The sequence below is a fragment of the Carassius carassius genome, chromosome 37 (genome assembly GCF_963082965.1).
Source record: "Carassius carassius chromosome 37, fCarCar2.1, whole genome shotgun sequence".
NCBI classification, from domain to species: Eukaryota; Metazoa; Chordata; class Actinopteri; order Cypriniformes; family Cyprinidae; genus Carassius; species Carassius carassius.
In genome coordinates, this window is record NC_081791.1 from 10,800,468 (window position 1) to 10,822,995 (window position 22,528).

Sequence of the window (22,528 nt, forward strand, 5' to 3'; positions counted from 1 at the left end):
TAAACACGAACGGATATGTAATGAAATAAAACTGAATACGTTTGAATATGTCTGAATATATTTGCAAGATACTATAAATTAATAGCTATAATAACCATAGGGAGGCAGTGTATGTACGTAAAATAAATTTATATTTAAAAAGTGGCTCCTCCTTAGCTAACCGTAATTTGAAGTCTTTCTATAATTTGTTCCTTTTTGATTGCACAAATAGAGCTTATTCATATATTTTAAACGGTAACGTTAAATGTAAACTGGCTCTGAATTATCTAAGGGTGTGTGTGTGTGTGTGTTTACGCTGCATTGTGGGACACTGTAAATTAAAAGCTAACCAGAGTTAGGCAGTGTGACTTGTCCTATGAAGCATGTCATGATTTATTTATTTATATTTTTTGCTATTTTCTTCACAGGCTATATTAAAGGTATGCCATCTGCAGTGGTCAGTTTCAAACCCGAGCGGCAACCTCCCGCTCTCTCTAGTGAAGCCAATAAGGAAGTGACTAAAACTGCAATTCATCGACTGGCCGCTTGAGGCTGGCTGCAAAAGAGAGTCAATCCCATAGACTCCCGATGTTAAAATGCCCAACTTTACAGCAGAAAAAAACATGTTTTCAGCCTGGTGCAAAAAATGATTTTGGTCTATATAGCTAATTTTGCCCTACATGACAACAGTGAGGGGGTGATTTTTTTTATAACTCATCCGTTTAAATTATATTAAGCCTTAAAATTATGCATAATTAAGGGCGTGGCCACGTGAGTGACAGGTGAATTGCCACTGCTGTCACAGCCGTCGCGCTAGGTGGGCGTGGCTTTAGCAACCAGCTCCCGCCCTTTTGCCCATTTTCGATTGTACGGGAGAGTCGCGCGGTGACGCGCTGCCAAGATGGCGACGGCTCGCTCTGCACACTTTAGGCTTCAAAAACTCTCTTCAGGAGTCTACGGGTGACGTCATGGACACTACGTCCATGTTTTTATACAGTCTATGTTTCAAACGCGCACATTTCTGTATGAAACATTAGACTTTTAAATGTGTACGAGTTGTGATTGGCTCAGGGCGAGGTCACGTGACGGAGCGACGCCAGTCTCGCTGCAGCGGTCAGCGAGTGCAAGTGTGTGATAACAGCAGCAGCGGCTCTGTCTGGAGCTCACACTGTACATTACAGAAGCCCCCTCCTCTGGAAGACGGTGTTTCTCCCATTATGGGCGACAAGAAAAGCCCATCCAGGTATAGAAACATCTCATTCGCTCTGTATTTTCATTAAGCATCTTGCGCGCTTGTGTGCACTTGCGTATAGCCGCGTAATGCGGTTGAAGTCTACTTATTTTTCCTGGTCAGATTTAACGGGAAAAAAGCGCAGCCATGGCGGATACGGAGCCTTGCCTGACTCCCGGTATCGAGCTTTAGACAAAGGGAATTTAGGGAACGCCTCCACTCTTCTTTTCTCATCGCCTTTTTTTAACAGATAAAGCCTTAGGCATGCAAAATCGTCAGATTGCGGGTGCGGTAAAGTTGGTTTTATTTTGGACATTCGTTAAACATTCGATCTTTACTTAAGCATTAATTTATATGCAATCACATAATAGTCATGGATCATGCTGTATCTCGTTCAGATCACATTTAAAAGCATAATATCAAAATTAATAGTAACATTGATGATGCAATTGTTTAAAACCTCTGAAGTGAAAAAGTCCTCACAACGGTCTCCGCTTGCGCATGTCCAGTTAGGGAGCATCTCAAAAGTGCAAAATCCACAATAAACTTGATTAAATATGTGCATTATTCCATGAAAACACTAAAACCATGATCCTTTTACATGGGTAGTTTATGTTGGCAAATAGATTATTTTTAACTTTTAAATGATTATTATATGTTATAAATATGTAAGTAAACTACATGTCTTGCAGTGGGATGCAGAGCCAGTGGTGGTTTTGTGGGCAAACATTAATGCCTTAAATTTTATGCAAGCAGCTAATAGCAACCAGTGCAAATTAATAAACAGAGGTGTGACGTGTGTTCTTTTCGGCTCATTAAAAGTAAAATTTTCAGCGGCATTTTGGATTAATTGTAGAGGTTTGATAGGACTGGCTGGAAGACCTGCCAAGAGAGCATTGCAATTAGACTTGCGCCGGTATTCGGTAATGCGATATATTGCGGTGATTAATGTGCACGATATTGTTATCGTGGGCACTTCTAAGTACTGTGAATAAATATACATTAAAAATTATTCAGAATTTGGAATGCATTTTAAGAATAGTATTCCCATCAGCTGCTTAAAATGCACAACATCGCTCTATGCTGCTTGAAAGAGCGCATGCGCTCTGATGTAAACAAGCACGCATGAGAAGCACATGGAGGAACACGTGAGAGACGCGCTGAATGAAAGCACATTCACTCTCTGACAGCAGATGGCGCTAAATGCAGTCCTTACCCTGTAAACACAGTAAATAAAGCAGTTGTTACTTTCTAAACCATATTTAAATAATCTTAAATAACCATTCAGATTTGTGTTTTCCCTATGGTGTTTATAATATTATAATAATATTTTACTGCTGAAATATTTAGACTTAATAGGCTATTTATCTTCAAACATTCATTTTTTTTTAATCTGGACTACAAATGCCCTAGATATTGTTTGAAAGTGTTTTGATCTTTTATTGTTCATTCACACTTTACATTATGGCTTCATTAGTTAACATAAACTACCAATGAAAAAATTATTCTGAACATTCATTAATCTTAGGTATTCCAATATTTAATAACACATTGTTAAAATTTAAAGTTGCAACTGTGTTATTTAATTTGCTAACATCAACTAAGACTTGTATTTTTTAACAAAGATTAATAACTTCTATAGTATATGTAGCTATTGCTCATAGTTTAGCTGTGCATTTATTGAATGAGCACTATGCGATTTCCGAACTGATTACACTATATTTTATGTATTGCACTGTGTTTTATGTAAAATCTTTTTCTATTTTTAAACTCTTAAATTCATTTTAAGTCAATTTTTAAATCATTTTCATTTTCAAGTTCTTAAATTGCTTGTTTTATTTTTGTGATTATTTTTCTTCATTATTTTTTTTTTTACTTTCTTTTTGAATTACCATTGTGTACGAAATGTGCTATATGAATAAACTTGCCTTGAATGTTAATGCATTAACTAAGGTTAACTAATGAGGTCTTATTGTAAAGTGATACCTATTGGTTTTTATAGTTCTTTTGCACTTTAATGTGTAAAACATTTAACTTTTATATATTTTTCTGTATTGCTTTATTGTTTTAAATGTTTAGTTATTTTTGTTATAAGAAAAAAAGTAATTTAACCTGTAATACTGTATTATGACCACTTTTTTAAAACCAAATTTCAATACCGCGATAATACCGTGTACCGTGATAAAAGCATTATCAATTAACCGCAACAGGAAAATTTGATACCAGCATATCCCTAATTGCAATAGTCCAGCCTGGAAAGAACAAGATTTTGAACAAGGAGTTGTGTTGCATGTGTTTAAAAGAAAGGGCCTGATCTTCCCAACGTTGTATAAAGCAAATCTGCAGGACCAATTCAGCTTATCATCAATCACAACTCCAAGATTTCTAGCGGTTTTTGAAGGAGTTGATAAGCCTAACTGGATGGTGAAATTGTGATGAAGTGATGGGTTTGATGGAAACACAAGCAGTTCTGTCTTAGCCAGCTTGAGTTGATGGTGATGGTTCTTCAACAAGAAATTTCTGATAGACATGCTGAGATGTGAGCAGCTATCGTCGGATCATCAGGATGGAATGAGAGGTAGAACATAGCAGTGATATGAAAAGCCATGTTTCTGAATGACAGAACCAAGTGATGCCATGTAGACAGAGAAGAGAAGTGGTCCAAGAACTGAGCCATGAGGCATATTATTTTAATTAAATAATAGTAAATAAACTAAATAATAGTATGTGATCAATATTATTAAAAATAAAAAGCAGTACTAGTATTAAATACAAATGCATTTATTTTATAGTAAATAAACTTAAAATTAAAATGCTAATATTTACTACTACTTTGTTTGTTTGCCTCTTTAAGAAGATTCGCTTTATGTATTCCCCAATTTTAAGTCACTTTGGAAAAAAGCATCTAAAAATAAATAAAAGCGTTTTCATCATATTCAAACTTAAAATCAGTAGGCTTTTATTTTGGCGGGTTGTCGGCAAGTAAGTATACACGCTTCCGGATTTAGCGCTGCTAATTAAAGAGCGTCAGTGGATGAATGTCACAGTTTTATATTGTGCTTTGAAACGGTAGGCATAGCCTAGATTTATGCTTTCAGGTTGAAAAATAAAACTTAAATAGTACAGTTTGTGATCTAAAATGGTAATTGTGCATTAACAGCTGTCAGCCATGTCGGTACGCAAATGCGCTGTTAGAAACATATTTATATAACGCATTTTTTTATTTTGGTCACGCATGCGGTCCTGCGGACCACTTATGTGCACCCCTGTTTATACGAGCCTATCTAAATGTTGAGGAAAAAAACACCAGTGTGAATGGATGTGTTAGCGATGTGAGTTAGTGCAGGTACAACAGCAGGAGAAATGACTTGTAGGAGATGAGATGGAATAGGATCAAGCGGACAAGTAGAATGATTGGAAAGGGTGAGTTAAGAGACTTTCTTCCTCAGAGAGTGGAGAGAAAGATGAAAACGAGTGTATGTTTGCTGGTAAGATGTGTTTGACAGTTTGTGGTGGGGTAAATTGTGCACTGAGGTTTGTAATTTTATTAAAGAAGAATGTGGCAAAGTCGTCAGCTGTCAGAGTTGATGAAGGAGGGTGAGGAGAAAGACAAAGGAGGGAGGGAAATGTTTTAAAGCGCATGCCAGAGTTAGACAAAATGTTAATTTTGTTGTGATAGTCTTTTTAGTAGTGGAGACATTAGCAGAGAATGAAGAGAGGAGTGATTGATACACATTTATAGGGATAGTAGTAGTGATGCACCGAAATGAAAATTCTGCGCCGAAACCGAAAATTTAGGATGCACTTGGCCGAAAACCGAAACTGAAGCCGAAAATGGCTTCTTTTAAAAACGTATATATATATTGCTTGGATTTAATGGATCTGAATTGAAAAATCACAATATAATAATCAAACTTTTATTAACAGTTACATAACAAAACATTAAATATTTTTTACAATAAATATAAATAATAATTATTCTTCAAGTTTTATGTTCCATCAAATAAAATAGTTTTTTAAAAATTAAAAAAAAAAAAGAGATTTTTGCAGAACAAATGTTACATATTGCAACTTTGGTGTCCTCTCATATAGGGCTGTCACTTTTGTGAAAAAAAAAATCCTGTTCGATTTTTGAGACATAGGCAAAGTGTTCATTGAATCGTTAGTAAATTGCCTATATTTAGCGTTGATCCGTTTTTCAACGCTAAATATAGGCAAATCCACCGACAACTAAACAGGCATTAGGGCGAACGTAAAGAGGGCGCTTGAGACGTGCACAAGTCAGCAATGTGGACTGCCATAACATCAATGAAAAACATTACTGAAGGCTACATTGATATTATGCACTAATAGGCTCTGTGTGTGTGTGTGTCAGAACCTGCAGTTGCTGTGTGACGCGCGTTCGCTGTGAGCGTATAGTGACGAGCTGGACGCGCTCCGAGAGAAGGCCGTTAAAATTGATTCCCTGTTTTCGTTTTCGAAACTTGTGTTGGTTGGTCCGATGGATTGTGCAGCTTTTGTGACAAGCTTTTTTTGATTGTGACAGCCCTTTGACATGCTTAATCTTTGATAGGCAGACGCGTGATAACAGCAACACCGTGAGTGAAACCTAAGCGCTTGCTCATGGATGGGAGGGGCGGGTGACATTCATTTTCGGTTTACGTTTTCGGCTGTTTTTTTTATTTCGGCCCGAAACCGATAATGCCATTTCGGCCGAAAATTTTTGGCGGCCGAAATTTCGGTGCACCCCTAGATAGTAGGATTTTGTGATTTGCGCCATACTCTTTACACAATAATAATATCTTCTATCTAATATCTACATACAATCCTGACACATGTCATACACGTCTTGGATTTTGGAAATATGATTTTGTGTATTTTTAATGGATTTTTCAAATAAAAATCTTGGTGACATTGGCACAGTTCTTCTGGATTGAGTCTGTCTCAGTTTGTTCTGTTTCTTCATGTTATTCCAGACAGACTGATGATGATGAGATCAGATCTCTTTGTGGATTACTGGCTGCTGTCAGACAAAAATCTCACTGGATTATTACAATTAATGGCAAAATGAATGTTTGGAAATGCAAACTGATATTTCCTGATATATTCCAGCAAAAGATACAAATAACTGACTTAAAACCATATATATATATATATATATATTAGGACTGGGACGGTTTGCCCAAAGACGCACGGTTAGGCATGCGCTAGGGCCGCGGTTCACCTTAAATCTGGCAACGCATCTGTATTATGGTTTCTTATAAATAACACGAAAAAAAAAAAAAGGGTTTGGCTACTATGTTTCTGTTGAATGGATGTGCATTCTGGCTTCCCAATACATTACAACAACAGCGATGAGAACCATTCATCTTGTTCAGTGCGAATGCCATATCCTGGAATATGAGCAGTCATTTATTCCGTCATCACCCGGGTGCTGATAGCTTTTGCAAAGGTGAGACCTGAACAAACCCACGCCTCAGAACGTGCACAGATATTAAACTCAAAATGCCCATCTTGGTAAGTATCCTATAGCAGACATAGCCGGCTGAACGTACTGGTTTAGTGCATTCTCTTAAAGTCTTTATATTAATCGAACATCAACAACAAATATCACTCACTGCTCTTGATCAAATAGCTTTCGTAACTTTAATAAAGATTCATCTTTAATTTATACAGGCAAATATGCAATGGTGTAGGGCTGCACGATTCTGGATAAATTGAGAATCACGATTTTTTTTGGTCTCATAGAGATCACGATTCTCCTACAATTCTTTTTTTATTATTATTACTATTATCATTATCACAAGTATATAAATTAATACTTTTATTTTGCAAGGATTCTTTAAATTGATAAAGTGTGACAAAGACATTTATAACAAAATATTTCTATTCCACATACATTTTGTTCTTCTGAACTCTCTATCAAAGAAACCTGAAAAAAATCTACTCATCTGTTTCAACAACAACAATAATAATAATAATAAATGTTTTTTTGAACAGCAAATCAGAATATTAAAATAATTTATGAAGATCATGTGACACTGAAGACTGGAGTAATGATGCTGAAAATACAGCTGTGCATCACAGAAATTAATTACAGTTAAAAATATATTCAAGTAGAAAGCAGTTATTTTAAATTGTAAAAATATTTAAAAACTTTACTGTTTTTGCTGTACTTTGGATCAAATAAATGCAGGTTTGGTGAGCAGAAGAGACTTTAAAAAACATTACACATCTTATGGTTCAAAAACCTTTGACTGGTAGTGTATATATAATACATTTAAAACCCCAGTTTTATATTAAAATGATGAAAAAGTTGTTTAAATCACTGATTCAAGACTCACTCATAACCTACTACACTTGTTTGATTATGAATCAGCGTTTTTGAACGATTCTCTTGAATGAAAAATTCACTCATTGAATTCAAATCCATTTTTAAGACACTTGTCGCCACCTAGTGGTGAAACAATGCCATCGACACGAACGTTATTTGAAGCGCAGTACTTTCAAAAGGGGATTTGTTATATTTTGATCGCTATAATATAGACATCAATGTTTATATCTGAACTATAAACTTTATCCCAGTATTCATGTGATAATATAAATGACTATTAGACAGAAATATTACTGTGTAGTTGAAAAGACCGTTTGTGAAGATGTTTTTTTAACCAAACATGCTAACTGCTCTCTCTGTGTTAGCGGCAGTGCGAACACCGATCTGAATGATCCGGTAAGACTTTTCAAAGGTTTAACAGACTCGGGGAATCGTTGTCATTTAGAAATGAGATCGAGAGGGTGTCTGAATCAAGATCGCGATCTTTTAACGGTTAATCGTGCATGTCTACAATGGTGTATTACATATGATTACTTTATTGAATTTCTGAACTTAAAAACTACAGGTGCATTTCAATAAATTAGAATGTCGTGGAAAAGTTAATTCATTTCAGTAATTAAACTCAAATTGTGAAACTTGTGTATTAAATAATTTCAGTGCACACAGACTGAAGTAGTTTAAGTATTTGGTTCTTTTAATTGTGATGATTTTGGCTCACAATTAACAAAAACCCACCAAGTCACTTTCTCAACAAATTAGAATACTTATTAAGACCAATAAAAAAAACACTTTTAGTGAATTGTTTACCTTCTTGAAAGTATGTTCGTTTACTGTACATGTACTCAATACTTGGTAGGGTCTCCTTTTGCTTTAATTGCTGCCTCAATTCGGTGTGGCATGGATTCTTGAATCGATTTTGCTTGACGGTCCTCTTAAGGCTGCAGTTCTCTCTGTTGGTTGTGCATCTTTTTTCCCACTCTTTTTCTTTCCACACAACTTTCTGTTAACATACTTGGATACAGCACTCTGTGAACAGCCAGCTTCTTTGGCAATGAATGTTTGTGGCTCCTTGTGAAGGGTGTCAATGATTGTCTTCTGGACAACTGTCAGATCAGCAGTCTTCCTCATGATTGTGTAGCCTAGTCAACCAAACTAAGAGAACATTTTGAAGGCTCAGGAAACCTTTGCGGGTGTTTTGAGTTTGATTAGCTGATTGGCATGTCACCATATTCTAATTCATTGAGATAGTGAATTGATGGGTTTTTGTTAAATGTGAGCCAAAATCATCACTATTAAAAGAACCAAACTTAAAACTACTTCAGTCTGTGTGCACTGAATTTATTTAATACACGAGTTTCACAATTTGAGTTGAATTACTAAAATAAATGAATTTTATTGAGATGCACCAGTAATGCTAGCCTGAAAAATCACTGTTTTATTTTATTTGTATTGTTTTATTTACTTTGTTACTGTTTTATTTATTTTATCTTTAATCTTTTGTATTTATTTGTGCTGTTGCTTGTAGTTAGATAGAATATTCTTATTTTCATAATTTTTATTTGAAAGTATAGTTTTTCTATAAACATAGCACATACCGAACCGTGTCGAAATCCGTGATTCTAAAACCATGATACAAACCGAAACATGAAAAAGTTGAACCGTTCCACTCCTAATATATATATGCTCGTGGGCATACCACCGGTGTTATGGTTTAACTAGTGGTGACCGTGTTATACTGACCTCACATTGCTTCCAAATGCAATTTCTAACTACCACATTCCTATTTACGATCATTCTGGTAGGTAGCACGTGAAGGAAGCATTAGTGAAAACAGGCAGAGACAATGGTAGCTTTAGCAACATTAGCCAAGAAGCTCTTTCGGAAGCTCTTTTGGAAAACAAAAAATTTGATGCGTGATGCTTACTTTTTTTCTTTTCTTTAGTCTGGATGATTGCGCATAAAGCGTTGGTATCAATACCTCTTTCAGAAGCAATCTTTGCACAACTCCAGCGCTGAGCTGACCCTCGTTTGTGAGGCAGTCACATGCTAGTAAAATGCTACTACAACCTGGAACTGCCCGTGTGGAGAGACTGTTTATTGGGATTATAAAACAAAGAATGGGTGGATTTTTTACCATTATAGGCTGGTGGTTTTCAAACACTGCAGCCAAACAACTGTGTTCAAACACCTTATAAAAGTGATTTTTGCATTCTATGGCACCAAAATTGACATCATGAATATGATATTTAGCTAACAGGAAAATAAGGTTTATGAAATAAATATCACTTTTCTTTTCATAATCATGAAAACCAAAAAATTACATTTCTATTCATAAGTTTGATTTTAGGATTCATATAATATTTGATAAAATCGAGAATATCATCAAAATGTAATTGTGTGAACAATTCCCAAATAATTAAAAGAGGTTTCAGGGTTCTCTAAACAGAAAGAACAGTTGTGATATCATTATCAAAGCTTATCCAACTTTTTCTTGTCGTAAAAAATGGGCACGGCCATTTGTACATTCATGAGTCTGGTTTCCAGTCTCATCTGTGTCCACTCCGTCCAGCTATTTTTAGCTGAACAAAACCGTTTTGCTGCTTGATATTGAAAGTTGGTGTGTCTTATCGTATTATGTATTATCTTAATTATGAGCACATTTGTTTGTAGTGCAAACAGTTTTACCATTTACTTCTCCCCGTTATTTACCTATGAACCAAAGTCTCACCCATAGGCTTACTTTCGCATTGAAGAAAAAGGTGGATAGGAGAGCTCTTATCTGCATAAAATCTTTGAATCAACTTAACCCTTCCATGCATGAAATATTAAATTCATGCATGAAATATATAAGTAATATTTTTTTATATGTTTCTTTTTTAACTTTTAAACAAGTAAAAATTCATGCCAAAAACGTTTTTGTCAGTATATTTTATTTTGAGGGAGTTACAAATCTGTTCACTGTAGTGGACAACATGCATCAAAGGTATAAAAAGTGAATCAATAGAATTTAATGTGTTATCTTTAAAAAGCATGTTTTTCCCCCTTTTAAAAAAAAATAAAAAATTTACTACAAGCAAAATGTATGAATACTCCTAAGAACGTTTAAATAACAACAAGCAATGTCATGACAGCACGGAAAAGTGAAGTGTAAAAAACTAAAGGTAAGAGTATGTGTGTATGGGGCAGGGGTGTGTGTCTGTCTTTTTGAGAATAAAAAGATTTAACACTTATTACTGATCTTCTTGGCATATCTCCTCTTCCATCTGCCTTTTTAAGCAAATTATGCAATATCTCAAAACAAAAGATACAACGACAACAATTAAATCCAATTGTAGACAACACTTTGGGGGTTCGCAGTTGGTGGTGGGGAAATGGTGCTTAAATGGTTCAAAATGGCTTTCAAGTATCTGTCCACCGTAGTGGACACCATGCATGAAAGGGTTAAATGTACCATTTTGTTATCAGGTATTTGCAAGGTAATGACTTACTTCCCAGGGAATATCACTTACAAAACCATTCCAGTTGGAGATGACAAAAGTCACAGGTATAGACTACTTTAATTTTCTTATTGTTTTTGATGATGAGAATCAGTGTTTACTTATATAAATATTTTGCATAGATCCACTGAGTGAAAAGCATGAGATCTCCATGTGGCACTGCATCAGCAGCAGTTGCAAACTCTTTTAGACTAACAGGAATTTCATGCTTATCTAAGAACACAGAACAATTACAGATTGAACCATTTTGATTTGATTAGGGATCAGAGACCAAATAGATTACAGCTCATTGATACAAGTCTTTATACAATTTATTTTAAAGGTATGATGTGTATTAGGATTGTGTGAAGATATTACTGGTATAACTGGTGTGACATCTTTGTGTCACATGGAAGTTATATAGATTTTAATAATTGAAAGATTCACCAATAATACACAAAATCATATTTCCAAAACCCAAGAGTTACTGAATATATTACAGATGCCATATCAGCTCCTGTTTCTAAAAGTTAAAAGTAAATGTTGGAATTCAATGTAATAATTCATAGTGAAAATCCGATTGACATTTTAAAAACATGTATTAATGTTTTTCCACTTAATTCACATCTTTACATTTTATTTGCATGATGCTTTGCATCTTTTTTTATTATTTTCATGCAATTTTGAGACAGTCCCTTAATTTGCTCCGCGAATGTCTAACAAATGTCCAATATAAAACCAACTTTACTGCAACCAGATTGCAAGTGTAATAGTGTGGTTGTGGAGGACGGCGTCTGAAAACAGCACGTAGAATTAGTGCACATGATGACATTTGCACTAATTAGGGTGCAGCATGTTTTTTAAATACCCTAACCAATTCTCCCTTTAAATCTTGTAGGCCAAAAAGACAAGCCAAGCCCTCTGCAGACAACGGATTTTGGGACTGTAGCGTCTGCACCTTCAAAAACAGTGCAGAGGCATTCAAATGCAGTATATGTGATGTGCGGAAAGGTACATCTACAAGGTAAAGTGACACTGCAGCTTATAAGAGGGAGCTGTGCATTCATAACCATCATAAACACAATGCACATGCATGCAGTGAAGATGTCAACATTGATATTTTGTCTTGTTGCTGTGGATTGTGTCTTTGTCCACACTGACGTCATATGAATCCTGTAGAATTTCAGTTACACTCTTGGACAGGCGGCAGGATCCGGCTGGATCCCCATTATGTGAGCCTATAGGAAATGGGAAACTGCAAGATGTAGGCTTTAACTATCTCAGATTTGCTAGTGTAGCATTGTTGTTTGCTTACGCACACTGTGCTGTTTGTTGAATACTGTGCAAAATATGAAACACATGGCTTGATTTATTGCTGCTGTCACTAATGCACTGATGTTATCTTATTGATGATGTTATGTGCTAGAATTTAGGCTATTATTGGCACCTATGGCATGCAGCCATAGTCTCTGAAATGATAAGTGGATTAGATAAGGGGTCTGTCCGTGACAAATTAAAGATATATAAGCCAATGGTGAAAAATAATGCATTTTTTTGTAGTAGATATTCAGTTTGTTCATTGCTGTTTTGCAAAAGCACAGCACAGATGGTAGTGTATAATTATTTTAGCCATTTAAGATTTCCCAAAAGTGGATTATGGGATACAGCAGGGATATTTCTGACACAATTCTAGGTCACTAATCAAATAAGCACATTTGTGGCGTTGAATTCTGTACAAAATATCAGATGTTTCCACCAAACATCAGATGTTTTTTTAAGGAATTTTAAAACGGCTATTTTCTTTTTTTATTATGAAACTTCAAAATTTTTATACTTGATATATTTATGTTAAATTGTGAAAATTAAAAAATTTAATAAAAAGGATTCACCAGTGGTCTCAGACGTTTGGAGTACAATGTATATGCAAAGTGTTTAATCTTTCTTTTCTTTTTTTTTAAACGGTTTGCTCTTGAAATTGACACATAATGGAAGAAACAAAATATCCTTTTATGTTTTGCTCCACTACCTGTTTTCAGCCAGATATTCTAGTGGGATGAATGTGGCGAGTCGAGTGCTCACTGGCTTTATCGCAGGTGTTCATATCTCTTTTCATGTATTCTGTAAAGCGTGAAGTATACAGGCATCTCTCTCGGCGTAAATTGCATGCTTGAATGTGGATTTTCTGGCTTTGTTAAAGCAACAGGATCAGTCCCTGCTCTCTCATAGAGCGGTTGTTTGATGAGGCCAGGTTTATTACGCCATTCCGAGGTGTGCTTCTGCTGACTTGATTGAGTGTCGTCTGTGTCTGGCCACTCTTACACACCAGAGTAACAACAGCTGAGGGAATCAGCAGGGCACCACATAGACAAACACACAAACAAACCGGCACAGAAACCCTTTCTCCGTCTCGCTTTTAAGCCATTCTCATGCTGTGAAGTGGACCACACACTTATAGTAATGCAAAAAAGTAGTTTTTCCACTTGTCAAAGAGGATTTGTGAGTAACTCAAAACTGTGGTAATACTCCATAATCAGTTAATTGGTGCAAAACAATGTAATGTTTCCAGTCTAGGTGTTGTAAGAAATGAATTGTGCTTGTTTATGATGTTGAAGCAAAGTGAATATGATCATTTGTATTTATTTAGCACAACTAGACTTGTGCTGGTATTCGGTAATGCGATATATCATGGTAATGAATATGCACAATATTGTTATTGTGGGCACTTCTAAATACCGTGAATAATCATATATTAAAAATTATTCAGAATTTGGAATGCATTTTAAGAATAGTATTCCCATCAACTGATCAAAATGCACAACATCGCTGTATGCTGCTTGAAAGACTGTGCGCTCTGATGTAAACAAGCACGCATGAGAAGCACAAGGAGGAACACGTGAGAGACGCGCTGAACGAAAGCACATTCACTCTCTGACAGCAGATGGCGCTAAACTGCAGAAAATGCAGCCCTTACCCTTGAAACACCACAAATAAACCAGCTGCCCTACCTTCTAAAACAAAATTAATCATTTTAAATAGCCAATCAGATTTGTGTATTTGCTATGATGTTCATCACAGTGCCAAATACTTAAGTATTAAGTCTTAATAGGCTATTTTAATCTAGACTACAACATGACATAGAAATAGTTTGAAAGTGTTTTGATTTTTTGATTTTTAATTTACATTTTACATTAGGGCTTCATTTTTAACAATAGTTAATTCATTACTTTACATAAACTGCCAATGAAAAGTTCTTCTGAACATTCATTAATCTTAGGTATTCCAATATTTAATAACACGTTGATAAAATCTAAAGTTGCAACTGTATTATTTAATGAGCCAACATGAACTAAAACTTTTATTTTTTAACAAAGATTAATAACTTCTGTAGCAAATGTAGCTATTGCTCATTGTGAATGTTAATGGTGAACCAAAGAGATCTTATTGTAAAGTGATACCCATGGGTCTTTATAGTTCTTTTGCACTTTAATCGGTGCAAAACATTTTACTTTATATATTTTTCTGTATTGCTTTATTGTATTTAAATGTTCAGTTATTTCTGTTATAAAAAAACAGTTTTTTTACCTGTTATACTGTATTATGAGCATAAAAGCATGAGCAATTAATCGCAACAGGAAAATTTGATACCGGCATATCCCTAAGCACAACTGTGTTCTTTTAATTAGATTAGGGGATGGTGATTATGTTCTGTCAGTATGAAGTTAAATCTGGAACAGATAATGTAAATAGAACATCATAGAGAGCCGCCAATCAAAGACCTGAACTGTCAGCAGGGTGTTGTTAACTCAGATCCACATGAATTTACTGTGATTCTCCAACTGAAATTGACTCAGAGAGGTAATGTTTTAAACCCAGAATACTCCCTTCGCTCATAACTTTAAAGCATCTCTCAATGCTTTCAGCTGTGCCAGTATGAAAATAGTATTGAGGACATTGAGGCATGAACTTCATGTGTTTGAATTATTGATAGACCAAATGTATCATCCGAGTTATAGCCATTTTGGTCATTTAACACCATTTTTCCAAACCTCCAGAAGTAGTTGTTCCCCCTTGCATTAGTTCATATGTAATGACAGTCTTTAAAAAGGGCCAGTACACATTTTAATACCCCAAATAAATTACAGCAAAGTTAAAAGTTTGGACATGTAATTTTTTTCATGTTTTTGAAAGTGGTCTTTTGTGCCAACCAAATTTGTTTATGTGGTCGTTTGCATTTATTTGAATGCTTTTCATGTTTTGAAACACTATTACAATTTAAAATAGCTGTTTTCTATGGTATTCTGTTTTCTTGCCTTGCCTTGATGCAAAGCATCAGTATATTTTTTAGCATCATTACTCCAGTCTTCAGTGTCACATGGTTTTTCAGAAATCATTATATAATTCCAATACATTCATTTGTGTAATTTCATAGTTTTGATAATATGTAATATAAACTTTACTATCAATATTAAAGGAACACTCCACTCTTTTTGAAAATAGGCTAATTTTCCAACTCCCATAGAGTTGAGTTTTACTGTTTTTGAATCCATTCAGCCAATCTCGGGATCTGGCGGTAGCACTTTTATGTTAGCTTCAGAGATGTATAAAGTACTAGAGACCCAGACTTGAGTAAAAGTACAAGTGCTCTATCAAAAAAGTGACTTGAGTAGAAGTTGAAGTGCTCTTTAAGCACCACACTTAAGTAGAAGTACTAAAGTATTCAACATTTTTTGTACTTAAGTATTGCAAGTAGTCTATTTGAAAATTTGCTACTCAAGTACTGAAAGTAAAAGTACAAGTATTGTGTTATGTAGTTATTAAAGAAAGTAGTCAAAAGTTTGAACATATTGTTTTTACTATTTCAAATGATTAACCTAAAGGACAATCACAATTCCTTTGACTGTAACTTTTTGTAAACAAAAAACAGATTAAAGGGTTAGTTCGCCCAATTTGAAACATTATGTCATTAATAACTTACCCTCATGTTGTTTCAAACCCGAATTTTGAAGCATCGAAAATACATTTCGGTCCAAAAAATAGCAAAAACTACGACTTTATTCAGCATTGTCTTCTCTTCCGTGTCTGTTGTGAGAGAGTTCAAAACAAAGCAGTTTGTGATATCCGGTTCGCGAACGAATCATTCGATGTAACCGGATCTTTTTGAAACAGTTCACCAAATCGAACTGAATCGTTTTAAACGGTTCGCGTCTCCAATACGCATTAATCCACAAATGACTTAAGCTGTTAACTTTTTTTAATGTGGCTGACACTCCCTCTGAGTTCAAACAAACCAATATCCTGGAGTAATTCATTTACTCAAACAGTACACTGACTGAACTGCTGTGACAAGAGAACTGAAGATGAACACCGAGCCGAGCCAGATAACGAACAACAGACTGACTCTTTCACGAGTCAAGAACACTGATCTATATATATATAACTTATATTATAGATCAGTGGTCAAGAACCGTTTCTGTCAGACGTGTCCGATTCGAGAACCGAGGAGCTAAGAAACTGCGCATATGTGATTCAGCGTGAAAGCAAACCGACACACAGAGCGTCTGAACCGAACTGATTCTTTTGGTGATTGATTCTGAACTGATTCTGTGCTAGTGTTATGAGCGCGGGTAAACCGAAGGCTTGCAGTCAACGCCAATGACGCAATTACGTCGAGCGCAAAAGAACCGGTGAACTGTTTTCGTCAACTGGTTTATTGAATCGAACTGTCAGAAAGAACTACTGGTGATTCGAAAACCGATGCGACCGGTTCTTGACTCGTGAACGAGTCATTATCTGGCTCGGCTCGGTGTTCATCTCTCTCTTCACACCAGTTCAGTTAGCACGCGCAGTCTTCTTAATCGCTTGATTCGCTCAATGATGTGCCAGCTTCATCAAACCTGCCATCTACAGTTCTGTTTGTAATGGAATGATTCGTAACATTTTTATAATTGTAACGAGTAACGATGCAGCACATAATAAAAATATCGGAGTAAAAGTATTAAACTCATCGAAAATATGTACTGAAGTAAAAGTGGAAGTAGGAGAAAAAAATAATACTCTAGTATAAAGTACAGATACCGCCTTTTAGTACTTAAGTACAGTAGTGTTAGTAGAAGTAGTTCTACTTCGTTACTATACATCTCTGGTTAGCTTAGCATAGATCATTGAATCTGATTAGACCGTTAGCATCTCGCTCAAAAATGACCAAAGAGTTTCAATATTTTTCCTATTTAAAACTTGACTCTTCTGCTAAGCTAAAAGTGCAACCGCCAGACCCGGAGATCAGATGACGGTAAAACTCAACTGTTTAACTCTAGGGGAGTTGTTTTTTAAAAAAAAGTGTAGTGTTCCTTTAAACATTTTGTCATCCTAACAGCAAACAGAGCACTTCATATTGGAATAAGAATTTCATCATTTTTTGCTCATCCCCCTCAGAATCTATGGTGGTTAAGGCTATATAAACTGACATCAGTACTGACAAAGCACTTGATTTCTGGTAACATTTTCTTTTCTAGAAAACCTAGGATAAACTCTCAACTCGTGGCACAGCAGGTCGCTCAACAGTACGCCGGCCCACCTCCAGCCAAGAAAGACAGAAGGGAAAGGACAGACAGAGACCTGCCTGACGACGACCACTTTGACATGGACAACTCCGACTCGGATAGACTCAGCAGTCTCCACCCTGACTCCGACCATCCCGAGAGATTAAGTCTGGATGGAGGTCAGTCTCACAAGGATCAGAGACAGGAGCGTGGTTTAGACAAACCGCAGCCGCTCCATACAGACAGGAGGCCTGAGAGAGCAGGACTGACCCCAGACCTGCTGCAGCAGCAGCACAACAGAACAGACAGAGAGCACACAGACAGAGCAATGCTGGACAAACTTCAGCCTCTCAGAGAGCACATGGATAAAGATCATCCGCTCACAGCAGGCTCTGGGATGCAGCCGGCAGAGAGGATGGGTGCAGAGAGAGAGGAACTCAAAAAAGGAAAAATAGAGAGAGCCATGATGGAGAAACACAAAGAGAGACCTAAAAGCCTCACGCCCAGTAAAAAACCCACTGCTAAGAAGATGAAGTGAGTGTTTTTATGCAGCCATGCCCTGCAAGTGGTCTTCTTACTTTTAGATTGATCTATCAAAGTTAACAAGCATATACAATTAATTAATTATGCCAAATTCTTTTTATTCTGGTAATGCATGTATTTTTATTTTACTTTATAACAGTGGGGTTCTGGAATTAAAAATCCCATCAATTTTCTCCACAGGGGAACTGAGTTTTAACAATAATTTATAAACCCATAAAGACAGTCCAGCTGTGAGCTGCGAGTTTGTTAATAGATGCTATCACGTAATAGTTGGTATGCCCACCTTGCTCTCTAACTACTTCAATATTTTCTATAAGCGACATCTTAAAGTCAATAGACTCTCCGTTTTTAATTAGATTTTTATTTGCAATGCTTCATGGGATTGTAGTTCTTTCCCTCATTAAATCCATTAAGGCTTGTACCTTTGTCTTTTTGTAAGATTTTTTTATACTTTAGTTTTAAATGTTTTGACTCCCTTGGCAGCTGGTTGGCTTGGTTCATAGCTTAGAATTCTTAAACAGAATTTTTTTTAATATCCTTATGAGAAAATGAATGGTAAAAATAGAATGAGAAGTAGATGGCCGCTGTTGCACTCTATGAAGATTTTATTTCTGTTATTTCTATTCAGAGCTGTTTAAAACAGGAGCAGTTCAAGTATCACACACAAAAGTATTTTTTTATTGGATAATTAATTAAAGTAATAACTCAACTGGTTATATTTTATTTGCTAATCTGCAATGAGAAATGCGTGTTCCTCATTTCTAAATCGCTTTGGATAAAAGCTTTTGCTAAAAGCTTCTGCTAAATGAATAAATGTAAATGTTAAGTAAAACACCAGTGGAGAATTGCTATAAAAATACATTTACATATGAATGATTAAGTCCATAGAGTGTGGGGAAAGTTGTATGGTAATAGTTATTAATGCCATATTGAATTTTATTTACAGGCCCAAACTGATTCAGAAAGGTCCAGCTGGGGAAAGTAATGGCATGAAGGCTGGCAAGTCTGTCACAAAGAATAACAAATCTATAATTTCACGGTAAGTTCAGAACTGATCTGCATAGTCCATGGGCTCTTTAACTTGCTGCAAAGCTGACAGCTAAAACTGGATGATCATATTCAGACCGTTGGGCTGAATTAAGCATTTAAAGATACACTCAGTAGTTTATTCCTAATGAAGTGAAAAGTACTTCTGACAAAAGCGTTATGAAAGTATGCACTTACATAAGGTAAAGACTCATATAGTCATATTAGAGGCCAAGAAAAAGCTGTTGCATTGCACACAAGAGAGCCCACCACTTATAATGGATGTCATCACATGAAGCTGAATACTCTCTTCATCCTGTTAGTAAGAGACACATTTGTTTGTAGAGTAAATTAATGATTGGCTACAAAAATGTCTGCTTTTGCTTGATGCTGCATCACATCTTGAAATGGCTGCCAGTGCTTTTTGGAAAGATAATTTGGCTGTCTTTATGTAGTTACAGCATATACTACATCTGCAGCCATAGATTATTTGTCGCACCTTTTAACATTGCTAACTTGCTTTATATTTAAAAGGTCAGTTCACCCAAAAATGATAATTTTGTTATGAGTTACTTCTCAAACCCACAAGACTTTTGTTCATCTTTAAAACACAAATGAGAAAATTTTTGATGAATTCTGAGAGTTTTCTGTTCTTCCATTGAATGTTCATTCAAATGTGATGGTCCAAAAGACATTAGAAAGATTAAAAAAAAGATAATTTCACATCAAGCATTTACAGAAACTCAACTGTACATGCAAGAACAAACCTGATTGGTTCTCGTACATCAGTCAAGCACATTTGAGCTTTAGTTGACTGTATTCAATGTGATAGTTTTGGTTGAATGAACTTTCAGTGGAGGGACAGAAATTTCTCAGGTTTCATTTTACAAATAGCTTTATATGTGTATTGCAGATATGTTTTTTTTTTTTAAATAGTTCTTCAATTGTAGTTATTTTAGTATGTTAAATTAAAAGATATAAGAAATGATTCCTTGGCAACCAGCTGAAATAATGTTTATTAATATATATATATATATATATATATATATATATATATATATATATATATATATATATATATATATATATATATATATATATATATATGGTTTTCATTTTTTTTATATATATATACACAGTACAGACCAAACGTTTGGAAACTATTACTATTTTTTATGTTTTTGAAAGAAGTTTCTTCTGCTCATCAAGCCTGCATTTATTTGATCAAAAATACAGAAAAAAAAAATTTATATTGTGATATATTATTACAATTTAAAATAATTGTTTTTAAATTTATTATACTTTAAATTATCATTTATTTCTGTGATGCATAGCTGAATTTTTAGGATCATTATCACATGATCCTTTAGAAATCATTCTAATATGATGATTCATTATCAAAGTTGGAAACAGTTCTGCTGCTTAATATTTTTTCAGAACATGTGATACTTTTTTAGGATACTTTGATGAAAAAAAAAAAAAAAAAAAAAGAAGCTATGTTTTTAGAATATAAATTTTTTTTTGTAATAATGTTACATGTGACACTGAAGGCTGGAGTAATGATGCTGAAAATTCAGCTTTGCATCACAGGAATAAATTATTATTTTTTAAGTATATTAAAATAGAAAACTATTATTTTAAGTTGTAATAATATTTCACAATATTACTGTTTTTTTCTGTATTTTTGATCAAATAAATGCAGGCTTGATGAGCAGAAGAAACTTCTTTCAAAAACATTAAAAATAGTAATGTTTCCAAACTTTTGGTCTGTACTGTATATATATGTATATGTATATATATATATATATATATATATATATATATATATATATATATATTAATAATATTAACACTGTTTGGAATGACATGAGGGTGAGTAACTGATGATCATTTTAGGGGTGAACTATCCATTTAATAGTTTATGCAATGAATGCTGCAGTAATAAATTTGATGTGCAATTCTTTCTTTCTCTATTCCTCTGTTACACTTCAGACCTAAACTGAAGAACGTGGACCGGAGCTCAGCTCAGCAGCTCGCTATAACAGTGGGCAATGTGACTGTCATCATCACAGACTTTAAGGAGAAGACGCGCTCTACCTCCATCTCCTCCTCCACTGTCACCTCCAGCGCTGGCTCTGAGCAGCAGCACCTGAGCTCCAGCTCAGAGAGCACAGACAAGGGGTCGTCCCGCGCCTCCACCCCCAGAAGAGACCATTCTACTGGGCACAATGAGACCATGTAAAGGGGAAGAGATTCAGACACCTCAATGTCACTTGGCGAGGCCAGGAGCTCCTATAGCCAAACTTGTAACTGTACATGGAAGAGGGATGTTTTCAGCCCATTCAGACAATGTCCATCTTGACACATCGGCAGAAGTGTACCTAACGAAAACCCTCGTGGAGCACCTTGTAGATTGATGTGTTGATGTTCACGTGAGTCACTGTCAGGCCGAAACCCACTGTATATTCTGTGCCCTACTTTTTTGTGCACCATGGAAATCAGCACTCCCAAGTTTGCATTATTATTGTTCATTGTCATTAAATCGTGCAGACTGCAGTTGTGACTTTGTGTTCAGAGCGTAGAATCGTTTATGCTAAATGTACAGTATCTGAGCTCAATCCTCAATCTCTCAGCCAGCTCTGATTCGATGATCTGTTGCTGCGGCTGTTCGTAGAAAGTGAGTTCTCAATGATAAGGTCACGCTAGACCACCGTGTACAGGGAGATTTGTTCGCTTATTATCTCATATGACAAACTCTTATGTGTTTACATGGTAGAAACACAAACTGTGATGATGTGAGTTTACAGTATTATAACTACAAGGCCAACTTTGAAATCCATGCAGTGTACCATGTATACATGTTTTGTGGTTCACAAGATGATAAGAGAGAATTTAGAATATTGTTCTTTATCTTGCTCTGTTTTTAGTCTTTAAACCTTTGCATATTTCTTGTAAAATTATAAAGAGATTCACAGTACTGTCTGTTATTCAACTTCATGGCAACGAAAGTGTGGAGAGAGAGAAAACGGCAGTTGTTGGAGTATGAAGCAAATTATCTATTTGTGAGAGTTCATACAGTATATTTATGGTTTACCAAGATCTCTACTAATAATTTGGAAAATACTCCCAATATAGGATTGTGTTGAAAAAACTGGTTTCTTCTCGCCCATAAGGACGATTTGCACAGGTTTACACATTCGTTCGGAACTTTGTAAAACATCTAGAAGCTCATGAAGCTAATAAAATACTTCTGAAAGTCATTACATCCATTTGATCCTCTGTTTTCTGAATGCATGCTGTTGTTATTATTGGGAACAAATCATCAATGCATATGTGTTTTTTAATTATTTTTTTGACCTCATGATGTTTACTCACAATATCTTAACTGGACCTTCCTTCT

The 22,528-nt window shown here is 35.3% G+C and overlaps 1 protein-coding gene across 1 annotated transcript; it reads left to right on the top strand.

The window, feature by feature from the left end:
* The first annotated feature begins 1,061 nt into the window (after window positions 1-1,061).
* LOC132118004 (RING1 and YY1-binding protein A-like) lies at window positions 1,062-22,388 on the top strand. The gene is made up of 5 exons (XM_059527476.1): window positions 1,062-1,222; window positions 11,919-12,044; window positions 17,533-18,093; window positions 19,049-19,141; window positions 21,121-22,388. The coding sequence occupies exons 1-5, from the start codon at window positions 1,197-1,199 to the stop codon at window positions 21,368-21,370; spliced, it is 1,056 nt and encodes a 351-aa protein (XP_059383459.1). The 5' UTR covers window positions 1,062-1,196; the 3' UTR covers window positions 21,371-22,388.
* The last annotated feature ends 140 nt before the right edge of the window (window positions 22,389-22,528 follow it).

What these genes read in the sequence shown, in the direction of transcription:
- LOC132118004 (XM_059527476.1), top strand. Translation starts at nt 1,197, where the DNA reads ATGGGCGACAAGAAAAGCCCATCCAG. An exon ending in CGGAAAGGTACATCTACAAG is followed by an intron (nt 12,045 to 17,532) that starts GTAAAGTGACAC and finishes TTTCTTTTCTAG; the next exon opens with AAAACCTAGGATAAACTCTC. An exon ending in CCCACTGCTAAGAAGATGAA is followed by an intron (nt 18,094 to 19,048) that starts GTGAGTGTTTTT and finishes TTTTATTTACAG; the next exon opens with GCCCAAACTGATTCAGAAAG.